Source organism: Lytechinus variegatus, chromosome 3, assembly GCF_018143015.1.
Source record: "Lytechinus variegatus isolate NC3 chromosome 3, Lvar_3.0, whole genome shotgun sequence".
NCBI classification, from domain to species: Eukaryota; Metazoa; Echinodermata; class Echinoidea; order Temnopleuroida; family Toxopneustidae; genus Lytechinus; species Lytechinus variegatus.
In genome coordinates, this window is record NC_054742.1 from 56,840,166 (window position 1) to 56,852,739 (window position 12,574).

A 12,574-nucleotide genomic window follows, 5' to 3' on the forward strand; every position below is an offset into this window, starting at 1 on the left:
TATAGATCTAGTTGTTTAAGCCTTCGTTTTGAGTCTTGTTGTGTATGATGCCGCGATTTTTGATCTAATTTTTAAATATAAAGAAAGAAAATCACTTTGAATTTTATTCATTTCTAAAACTTTTTTTTAGTTTTAAAAATATATTTGAAAAACACCAAATATTATTATAAATTTTTGTTAGATGATTGAATTTTTTTGTTTGCTTGAAGTCTGAACTTTTTTCCTCTTTATATCCTTCTTTCTTCATCCTTCTACCCTTCCTGCTTGCCCGTTTTTGTTCCATCTATCTTTCTTTCCTGATCCTTTCTCTGTGTGTTCCTCTTTCTTTCTTTTCTCCTTTTTCTTACCTGTCTTTATCAAATTTCCTTTTTTTTATTTCCCTCATTCTTTCTTTCTTTAAACCTTTTTCTCCCCTCCCTCCTCTCCTTTTAATTCTTTCTCTTCTTCCATTATGTTTTCATTCCCTCCTCACTTCATTCTTTCTCCTCTCTTTCCTCCATTCTTTCATTCTTTATTTTATTTTCACTTCTAATTCTTTTCCTTATCCTTTCTCTTCCTCCATCCCTTAATTCCTTCCTTCCTTCCCTCCTCACTTACTGTTTTCATTCTTTCTTAATTGTTCGTTTCTTTCTTTCAAAGAATGAAGGAAACATTTTTCTTTCCTCCTCCTTTTCTTACTTTCTTTTTTTTTTCTCTCCTTTATTTTGTCTTTCACACATGTATTCTTCTTCCATTCCTTTCTTTTTCTTTCTTTCGGTATTCCATTCAAAGAATGACAGAAACTTTTTTCGCTTTTTATTCTTTCTTTCATCGTTTTATTCTAACTTTCTTTTATTTTTTTTTTTATTTTCCCTTCATTTTCCCCTTCATTTTTTCTTTCTTTCTTCTCAATTCATCTTTTTTCTTTCGTCTTTTCTTTCTCTCCTTCATTCTTTCGTTCACCCTCCCAATTCTTTATAATTTTTCACAGGTGTAACACTGTGTAGCCTTCTTTGTTGATCTTTTTTGTCGATTGTCCCGTATTTCATTTTGTGAAATCTGGTCACCCTGATAGACACGAAACCATCCGTTTCCTTAGAGAACAATCTCGACCCTGTGTTCTATAGAATGGCAGGCCTACATATCCCGACTCCTGTACTGTTCCACATTTGGAACGAGGTAACCATTTTCATCTTCTGTAGGCCTTTCGGTCATTTTGTTTCGAAAGGTGACGAGTGGAAGAGCATTACCGCATGCATCCCCTTTCTTGACGTTAGATACCATGTCAAGGTAGCCATCTAAAGATCCTTCTTGTACGTCAGGCAACATGTAGTCTCCTTTAAAAGTGTTTATAAGATGGCCTTCCACTTCCTCGTAGTCATGTGAACTTGGTGGGGTACGCCTATGTGGGAGAGGCAAGCTGTTGATCGGATATGTCAGAGTACCGACTTCATCGTCGGTAGATGTTGAATCCTGTGTTCTAGTTATGGTCCTCTCGTAGTCGTGGTTTAGATGGGCAGCGAATGAGGTGAAACCCTAGTGTTTCAAAAAGATAAAAAGATGAATAAAATAATGGTACAACTTGGTTGACACTATGATTTATCTTCGTTACATTTTTGGAACCAGTTTTTTGGTGAAATGGCGGTCCGTTTTATTTCCTATCGTATATTGGGTTTCAAATGATAATAGGAGGTTTTCGCTTCAGCAGTGTTGGATAATGAATGACCTTCTTGTTGTTAATTATCATTAGACGGGCAATTTCAATAGATTTACTGTGTTCTTCAATGCGTTCCCGTTTCAAAAGATCCCTATTGGAAACCAAGGAGCATAAAATAATCTATACATATACACGCATTTGTCATCTGTTTTCTAGGCTAGTCTGAAGTATACATTTTGCTGCAAAATTTAAACAATTTCAGAATACATTATTTTACTCAAGTTACAAACAACAATTTAATGTTGAGCCCTGCTTGAATATTTCAGCGTTCCAGGTCCCATTACCATTGGCGGCGGAAGCCACAAATTTTAGGAGGGGACAACCCGAAAAAATTTGACAAGCAAAAAAAAAAAAGATTTTCAACCCCAAAACTTAGAGATTTTTAAAGCTTGTGTATAGTTTTGGTAAATCCACCAAAATGCACCTATCACTATTCCAATTCATTGCTAGCTAATATTAATGGATATGCCCTATAAAAGTTATGATGTGGAGGATATGAAATGAAAATGTGTTTTACAGGATAAATTTTGCGATTTTACACGGAAATTTAACTTGATCGGGTCACCCGATCAAATTAAAATATCTGTGTGTTTTTTGTCTTTCCATTAAATCCTATTCCAAATCATGGAATGGGCTGAAACTTTCAAGATATGTTCTTTGTCTGTAACTTTTGGATATCTAATCACTAAATTTATAAGATATAGTGCTTGAATGCCCATTATTTAAATTTAAAACAAGCATCGCCGAGAGAGGGCGCTATATATCCAAGATTTGAATATTTGAAATTTTCTCAGAGAAGTGCAATTGGAAAAATATATAACGGTCTCTACGCTTCAGTAAGAAAAAAAAAAAAAAAAAAGGTCATCAACAACAAATTTGTTGTCCCCTCCTCAAATTTAGGGGGGACACGTCCCCCCTGTCCCCCCCCCCCCCCGCTTCCGCCGCCTATGCCAGGGTGACCAGATTTCACAAAATGAAATACGGGACAATCGACAAAAAAGATCAACAAAGAAGGCCACACAGTGTTACACCTGTGAAAAATTATAAAGAATTGGGAGGGTGAACGAAAGAATGAAGGAGAGAAAGAAAAGACGAAAGAAAAAATATGAATTGAGAATAAAGAAAGGAAAAATGAAGGGGAAAATGAAGGGAAAATAAAAAAAAATAAAAGAAAGTTAGAATAAAACGATGAAAGAAAGAATAAAAAGCGAAAAAAGTTTCTGTCATTCTTTGAATGGAATACCGAAAGAAAGAAATAGAAAGGAATGGAAGAAGAATACATGTGTGAAAGACAAAATAAAGGAGAGAAAAAAAAAAGAAAGTAAGAAAAGGAGGAGGAAAGAAAAATGTTTCCTTCATTCTTTGAAAAAGAAGAAACGAACAATTAAATAAGAATGAAAAAAGTAAGTGAGGAGGGAAGGAAGGAAGGAATTAAGGGTGGAGGAAGAGAAAGGATAAGGAAAAGAATTAGAAGTGAAAATAAAATAAAGAATGAAAGAATGGAGGAAAGAGAGGGAGAAAGAATGAAGTGAGGAGGGAATGAAACATAATGGAAGAAGAGAAAGAATTAAAAGGAGAGGAGGGAGGGGGAGAAAAAGGTTTAAAGAAAGAAAGAATGAGGGAAATAAAAAAAAGGAAATTTGATAAAGACAGGTAAGAAAAAGGAGAAAAGAAAGAAAGAGGAACACACAGAGAAAGGATCAGGAAAGAAAGATAGATGGAACAAAAACGGGCAAGCAGGAAGGGTAGAAGGATGAAGAAAGAAGGATATAAAAGAGGAAAAAAGTTCAGACTTCAAGCAAACAAAAAAATTCAATCATCTAACAAAAATTTATAATAATATTTGGTGTTTTTCAAAGGGCAACTGGCCAAACAAATATATTTTTAAAACTAAAAAAAAGTTTTAGAAATGAATAAAATTTCTAAGTGATTTTCTTTTTATTTAAAAATTAGATCAAACATCGCGGCATCATACACAACAAGACTCAAAACGAAGGCTTAAACAACTAGATCTATAAACTCAAGAACTTGTTTCTCTGATCACATCTCCAATTCAGTATGAGAACACATGATATCATTATACAAATTTCCCGCCGATTTTGTGATTATTTTCGCATGTTTGGTGGAGAGAATCTGCTCCGATCCTACATGCCTAGCTATAGTAGCCTGCCACACAATGGCAGGAGGCCAGTTCGTTTGCGATATATAGGGGTTAGCAAGAAAATCACCGCAGAACTTGCTTTTAAATTTATTTATTAATTTCATTGCTGTCTCTGCTTCGTCATATGTTAGTTATTTGGATGAAAATTCGTCACTTTTAAATACATTTTGTTCAATATACTGAAATACGGGACAAATAGGCGTCCCGGGAATGGTTTGTCGGGACGCCGGGACAAAGAAGCAAAATACGGGACAATCCCGGGAAATACGGGACGTCTGGTCACCCTGGCCTATGCCCATTACACATTACCATTACATTACACATTACCATTAGCGATTAATCGTACACTTTATTTTCACAATTGTAGTCAATGAATGAGTCATAGAAAATTATCTACGATCATTGCTAAGCTCTGTGTTGCGGGTCCCTGGTATTCTTTTTTTAATAGAAAGAACTGGGATGAATTGAAAAATAAAAAAAGAATGACATAGACCTATCCACGGAGGATTGTCTATTGTTACTGGGGGTGCTGTGAGAATGCTCAGCACCCCCAGTAACAATAGAATAATCCTCCGTGGATAGGTCCATGAAGAATGATATGCACATTTACGTGTATATTCTTTGAAATACCAACCTCGTGAGTAGAATCTAAACGGGTTATATTTCTTTCAATTTGACCACTTTGGGACCGAAACCCTTGTCTCCCAATCAAGGCAACTATGGAAGCCATCATGAAGATCAGCACGACCGAAACACCCACGGCTACTGCAAGTACAACCCTCTTGCTAAGGACGATATATGCTTTATCACCTTTTATTTTTTGTTCATTTAGCATTGTTGTTGTAGATGGTGCTACTGTAGAGGAATGGACACGTCTCGATGGAGGGTGGGGGTGAGCCTTTTGTGTTGACCAAGTCGCTTGAGTTAGAGTCCTACTAGTGGAAGTCTCCAGAGAATTATCGACTGAAAAAGTGGGACTAGACGGCTGGGAGAAAGGAGAATGTATCGTTTGTCCTGTTGATAGTTGGGATGTGGATAATGACGGAGGAGTCTTTGACTCGGTCGATGCACGACCAGGTCTCTCGAATGAGGCATCTGAAGACCTTTCTTTCGTTGAATGCATTTGCTTTTGCGTTGTGGTAAATGATGTTGTCGAAGACGTTCCAGTTGCCTTTGATGGCAAAGGGGTCATACTAGTGGAATTCTCCAAAGAACTATAGCCTGTAGTGGGACGAGACGTCTGAAGTATTGTTGCAGGTACTGTTGATTCCGTATACATGTGTGTCGTTGTGTCTGTGAATTTATCCGTTGGAGGGGGCTTATTGGTGCGGCTGGTAATCATTTTCGTGCCTTCTTCGGATGTAGGTCGTCTTGATGAGATCCGCGTAGATAACGGGTACGATTGTTGGGGAAGAATGCATCGAATATTAGATCGAAAATTATCATATTCTAAAGACACGAAGATGTACTGTTCTTGAGCCAAAGTGTTCAAAAAATTATGAGAAAACTTGAAACGATTTTCAATCAATGAAACTTTAACCGTTGATCCGTTAAAGATGATATTTACAGATCCTTCAATAGGGGTGTTAAAACTGAGAATGTCACAATGTACGTTTGTGTCAATGGAGCAATTGCAACCCACAACACGGACGTCATAAAGGGCTTCGTATTCATCGCTTAAATATGTAGTTGAAAGACACGCATACTCGGCCGAATCTTGCCTACTTATGTTTGAAATGTAAAGCGTGTAATTCACACTACCGTCTTCAATCGAATCATTTTCAAAGATGACTGAAATACGCGAATCATCACGAAATTCCTTGAAGATTTTGCCATTTGGAAATGACTTACCGGCCTCGGCAATGTATTTGGTCTCATGTTGGGTTAAAATGTTGCTGTGTCAGACCTAGGATATCATATCAGGATACCGTACAGTAAAACATCTCAAGGTCATGTTATCTCCTTCGTTTACAATTCTTTTCTCAGATGGAGGAGATCCTTCCGAAATAATAATGAAATTAATAAGAATCCAAAGACCAATGAAGACGCTGTATGCTTTCATGATTATAGAGTCAAATCAAGGCACTAATTCAAAACACCATAGCACTTCTTCGGGAAAGAAAATCTTGGTTTTTTTTAATAGATAGGTACAGGTAGATACAGTTTGCGTCCTTGAAATGAATTTCTATTTTTTCGCTAAATTTCCGTCTTACCTCTATGCCAAACATCAGCGACTATTATTCATCTGTTTATACGCCTACCTTACAATCTAGAAAGTTTCGAATTGCAGTGAAACCGAAAGACGGTGCATTGTCGTAAAAGATGAGACAATAAATTTTTGTAAGTACTTAGTACATGACAAGCAGTCATAAATGCATAAAAGAAATCATAAAAGAAAATCTGGGCCTTTTTTAAATAGATAGGTACAGGTAGATACAGTTTGCGTCCTTGAAATGAATTTCTATTTTTTTCTCTAAATTTCCTTGTTACCTCTGTATCAAACATCAGCGACTATTATTCATCTGTTTAGGCGCCTACCTGACAATCTAGAAAGTTTCGAATTGCAGTGAAACCGAAAGACGGTGCATTGTCGTAAAAGATGAGACAATAAATTTTTGTAAGTACTTAGTACATGACAAGCAATCATAAATGCATAAAAGAAATCATAAAAGAAAATCTGGGCCTTTTTTTAAATAGATAGGTACAGGTAGATACAGTTTGCGTCCTTGAAATGAATTTCTATTTTTTTCTCTAAATTTCCTTGTTACCTCTGTATCAAACATCAGCGACTATTATTCATCTGTTTATACGCCTACCTTACAATCTAGAAAGTTTCGAATCGCAGTGAAACCGAAAGACGGTGCATTGTCATAAAAGATGAGACAATAAATTTTTTGTAAGTACATGACAAGCAATCATAAATGCATTGGCTCACGAGTAATTTTCAGGGGCGTAACAGGGTCGCTGGGGGGGGGGGGGGGCAAGATAAAAAAAATCCGGTCATATCATTGTACATAACAGGGTTGTAATAAAAAAAAAATTTGTCAGAAAAAAGAAATAACACACTTTTTTATTGATTTAAAACGTTTTTTTTTTTCAAACGAATGATGCAATTTTCTGTAGATAAATTAATCTATTCAGTATGATTTGAGCTCTCCGGTCCGTATTCTGATGTCAGATTTAACTTAAACTCAGGTTTAACGTTGTAGTTTAAGTATGGGAAGCCAAAAGTATCAAAATTCGTATTAAGTTGTATGTTTCTTGTGTTTACTGTGCTCTTTCCTGATTCATCGATGGTAAAGACAATCATTTATATATACTTTCTAGACAATCATGAATGATTTGAGAGCCAAGTGAGCTGAAGTATGATATCTCTATTGTAAAACCCCCATTCCACAGAGAACAAGACTGCTGAAAGACCTTTGAAAGAATTCTGGTTCAACAGAAATGCAGTTTTTGAAACCACTCTAAGAACTACTATGCGCAATATACCATAGTCCCCTATATAATTTCAGATTTGGAAATAATAAGGGAAATGAGTTAGATGAACATGAAGGTATAGTTGGAACTTATTTATGAATCAGATTAACACTGCATTGATTGAAAACTTCTGTTTTAAAATACATCTTAATAAAGGAGTAATTATGCATTTAGTTAAAACCGTCTCTTTTCACTTTCTTGCTTAGTTCAAAAAATCTTTGACGGGGAAGGGTTTTCGGGAGTGATGGTGACCTACGAAGGTAAGGGGCGTCAACAACGTTTACATCTTCTACTTAAGGTGTTTGGAAATAATATATAAGTATGCGTGTATACATGTATATATATATATTATATATATATATATATATATATTTTTTTTTTTGGGGGGGTGTTGCACCCACAATGTAATAACGCCCACAAATGTAATAACACTTTACCCACAAATGTAATAATTTCACCCACAAATGTAATAATGCACTTTACCCACAAAAGTAATAATTTTTGATCGCCCACAAATGTAATAATTTGAAGGGATTTTGGCAAAGTCTCTTTTCCAGATGCGGTTAATTCTAAAATTATCATACAAGTCCAAAGTCTTTTTTCAAGACCCTGTTGTTTAAAAAATCATAATAAAAGTCCAAAGTCTGAAAGCGCATCTGAAAAGGATAGTGATCTTTGACTTGCTGTTTATTTTTTATTAGTATTATTTGTCTTTTGCTTGTCACCAAAAACTTATTCCCCCTCCTCGCGTTTTTCAAGCACGCCGCTGGTTATAATATTATGTCTAAAGGATAACAAAATACTTTCAATTCCGACAAATTTCTATTTACCTTATAAAAGTACAATGGTTTCTGTTTACTGGTTCTTGTTTCTATTAACTTCCTTTCTACTTTTCTTTCTTTTTATTTCTTCCTTTATTTCTATCTTTGTTTCTTTGTTCCTTCCTTCCTTTCTTTTTTAATGTAATGTATATTGGTTTTGCACTTACTAGCATATTTCAATGACATTTTACTTTACATTTAAGGAATCGTATTTCTCTTTTTTTCATTCTCTACCACTCTCTATTTCTCTAACCATTTACTTAGATTAGATCAAAAAACCAACCTAGTAACAGAAAACAGAAAAGCCAGTCAAGGTCTCTCCTGGTTTATCATATATATTTTTTTTTTCGAACGCCCATTGAATTTCCTAAAAGGAGTTAATAAAACGGTACTTTGTCGAGGTTTCAATCTGCGCAAGCCGATTTCTGCGAGCTTTACATAAATGGACAGCGCTCACCCAATTGTAAAATTCTGTCAAAATTTGTATTTTCATTTGAGAGATGAGAACCAAACCCTAGAATACCTGTGAAAAATTATCCCCATGTTGTATATATTTCAGTTACCAGGACTTTTTCAAAGTGTAAACTTTTTTTGATACGCACTGTAGTTAGCCACTGTCTAACGCGGCCAATGGCCACTTATTTTGCGTCCCTTGGTCAATATCCCACCTTCTATAGTGGCCACTGAAAATCAGCTGCACCAGAATTTATGACTCCGGCAGTAGTCCTTGCACTTGCAGCTGCATCTTAACATAAAATCTTACTCTTAAAATAACAATTAAACAATATAAGTGTATGGTGGATTGCAATACATGCAATAATATAAAAAAAATAACTCATTGAAACACATACTGTGCATGCATTTTCACTTCATTGCAAAATATCTCCAATACAGGGTAAATCTAAGATGCCCCTAACCTTTCTATAGTGGCCACCTGTCTATAGCATTGACCACTTTTGTTGTTTTCCTTCGATGGCCACTATGCACAGGTTTGACTGAATATCATCAAGACTTAACATTTTTTAAGCACATGCTAACAGTGCTACCCTATTAAAATCAATTTTATAAAACTTTAAATTTTGCTTCAATAAGTACTTATTGTCCTGTTTGATTTTATCATTTAACAAAATGTTTACAAGAATTTATATCCTAATTTGAACTGAGTATTCAGATAATCAGGAAGTCGTTATCATTAAACGTCTGAACCAAAGAAGGGGTTTATATCATCGTATCAGTTGCAAGTGCCTTTCAGGTTTTTATTTACAAAGAATTGAAACTATGACGAACACGTGGTCGTGCATATATGCATTAAAACGGATATTGCTGAAATGGTAAATCAATAATTTTCAGTCATAGCCCTAGAGCATTTTTACAATGTTTTTGAAAGCAAGTACGCTTTCCTTTTGTTACAGACTTTCGGTGGGCTGGCAACTTATCAAGAAATTTTCATCATAACAATAATATGATCAATAATGATAGTTAGTATTCATAGCAATAATAATGATACTAATCAAATGCGGAGGGAGCTTTATGCGGTTGTTTCAAAGGGAACAGGTGGGCTGACTTTTGAAAGTAAGTACGCTTTCCTTTTGTGACAGACTTTCGGTGGGCTGGCAACTTATCAAGAAATTTACATCATAACAATAATAATATTATCAATAATGATAGTTAGTATTCATAGCAATAATAATGAGAATAATAATGATGATAATAAAATGCGGAGGTTGCTTTATGCGATTGTTTCAAAGGGAACCGGTGGGCTGACTAATTAATGTAAACAATAATTCAAATAATTATGAATTTGAAAAAAAAGGAGCTAGTGTTAAAAAGGACAAGTTTTAAGTGAGGATCTGAAATATACACTCGCACATGGAGAAATGGGGCTGTATTCTCATACGCATGAACCAATAAAGGGTCATGTTAACGATAACCTTTTTAATAACATGATTTTTTTTTAATTGCATATGAAGTTAAGTTCAAGGTAGGGGCGGGGTGAATCCTTGTTTGAAGAAAATAATTTGACAATACCTATACCAGGATGGGATGTAGCTATTGTTTGTGACCCCTCCCCCTTCTAGCTTCTGACATAGCGACTGTGTATGAAACCAAATGGATTTTCGGATGCATGCAGTGAAAACTTATTATCAGATAGAAGAACATAATTATCTAAACACTTTTTTTTCGCTTGTCAATTTTTTTCGGGTACGAAACATTCTTAATTTATGGTTGAAAACCTGTTTATTTTGGGGGGCTTGTCAAAATTTTCCTCTGAAAAATTTGCTCCCCCCATGTTTTCGAGAATCCTGATCCGCCCCTGCTCGTCGTATTTTATACTTTTTGTTGTTACAATATATCAATGCTTTATACTAACAATAGGCCCCCATTGGAAATAAGCCTTTCGGCTTTCATGGGCTATCCTGTCAAGTTATTTTTCAATTTCATTGTAATCACCTGTGATTTTTTGACGAATATTTCAATCAATCAAAAAGACCACATAATCTAATCAGGGCTTTGTAACATAAAGCTTAGCGAGTGGGACTGATTTTACGATTGATCGTAAATATTCATTGCAATCAATCCTAGAAACCTGCCCCACGATCAATCGCTAAGCTATATGTTACAGGAATCGGACCATTCTCTCTATGCATACATGTCATGTATGCATAGACAGAGAATGGTTTAAAGGATCATTTTCAAACTTTGCTCATTGAGCAAAGTTTGAAAATGATCCTTCAAACAGTTCTCCAACGCTGTCCCTTCCAATATTGAACCGTGATTAAAGATGACCCCTCCAATCATGCTAATGGTTCTTCGGTTATTGACAGAACTGAAATATTTCAATATACATGTATGTAATGACATCTGTGACCTTTAACTTTGACCGGGACTTTGACACCCCTAAACCTATCAGATCATCGCTAGTCACCGATATATACATGATATATGCATATTGGACCAAGCTCAATGTTTTTCAAGTTATTGTGAAAACGAAACAGGGATGGTTAATGCGAACAACCTCCGGCAACCTCAGAGAGTGGACGGAGGTATAAAAATAATCGCGAGTGAAACTATAATGAACTTCAATTTATAACACGTTTTAGAATTTGATTTTGCAGTTTAAGGGTCTGTGACGTTAAGGTTTTACTATCAGAACGCTTACCGACCTAACTATAGTAAATACCCGTGTGGGTGTGGTGACATTTCAGGGCGCGGCAAAGTACGCCATCAGCGTCAGTTCCGTTATATCAAAATCAGTAATTCTTGTTGAATATCGTCGCCTCCTGATCCTGATCAAGCCATTCTTGCAGTTTCCTCAGGTTGTAGCCAAAGAGCTGATAGTCCAGGTGGTAATACTCTGAGAGTCGCATGGTGAGAACAGGATCCAGGTCGCCGAGGACTTCATGGGCGATATCCTCAGAGTTGGAACGACTGGCAGGGAATGGGAAAGCATCTTTACTGAGACCAACCCGGCGCATGATCTCCCGGGCGTCAGTCGCTATCGTCTCATAGTGTCCGATGTAGTCGTATTCAACCTAAAGAAATGGTAAATAGATAAGATTTAAAAAAATCATTTACATCCTTTTGGCTTTGATTATCAAGAAAGGAACCTCCCATTCAGAGGATAAGTTACATAAAGTTTATCAGTACATTGGTTTATCGCACTCGTGGTTGTATACGATGTGAGCAAAACAAATTTTCACACAATGTGGACAATAAAATGAAATTGAATTGAAAATGTAAGTGAAAATTATGTCACATATTCTCTCCATTTCAAATGAGTTGTAAGGGGGTATATAATTAGGGATTAATAATACCTTTATATTATTTGATTTTATTTTATTACATTTCATAACAATAAACATAATGATAACAAAGTGATTAACACATTTTCTCTATTTCTAATGATAGTTTATTTGGGTAAATAATTAGGGATTATAAAAAACCGATATCATTTTATTTTATTATCACATTTCATGGCAATGATAATACAATGATTAACATACATGTAGTATTGTTCTAGATCAGATGTCAATGTTGAAACATGTATATAAAATTATAAACTATGAAATAAAATGCATAAAGTATCGTAGATTATAAATGTGGGAGACCGCTTTAAGCTCGGAGTTTGAAAATGATGAAGGCATTGAAAGGAAATGGGGGGGGGGGAGACCAGACTATACGAGAGAAAACCAAGCGAACTTGTTAAAAAATGTCATTATTTCTTCAAAATTAGGGGTACAAAGAGAAAGAAATTGGCACTTATCAGGAACAAAAATGATATTTCAGAAAAGAAAAAAAAAGGAACAAGATGTGTTACATTTAAACGTGCAAATGTTAGGATGGACCAGTTTGCCCAATCAACACTCATGTTGATCAGATGCAAGATGACAAAGGAAGAGTTTCATCGGTAAATGA

At 35.4% G+C, this 12,574-nt stretch overlaps 1 protein-coding gene across 1 annotated transcript; it reads right to left on the minus strand.

Annotated features, from left to right (window-relative positions):
* Nucleotides 1-1,071: 1,071 nt before the first annotated feature.
* On the minus strand, nucleotides 1,072-5,225 carry LOC121412238 (A-agglutinin anchorage subunit-like). Its single transcript, XM_041605142.1, has 2 exons — nucleotides 4,492-5,225; nucleotides 1,072-1,515 (listed from the first exon to the last, which is right to left on the minus strand). Exons 1-2 carry the CDS (start codon nucleotides 5,197-5,199, stop codon nucleotides 1,117-1,119), a joined length of 1,107 nt encoding a protein of 368 aa, XP_041461076.1. The 5' UTR covers nucleotides 5,200-5,225; the 3' UTR covers nucleotides 1,072-1,116.
* Nucleotides 5,226-12,574: the final 7,349 nt, after the last annotated feature.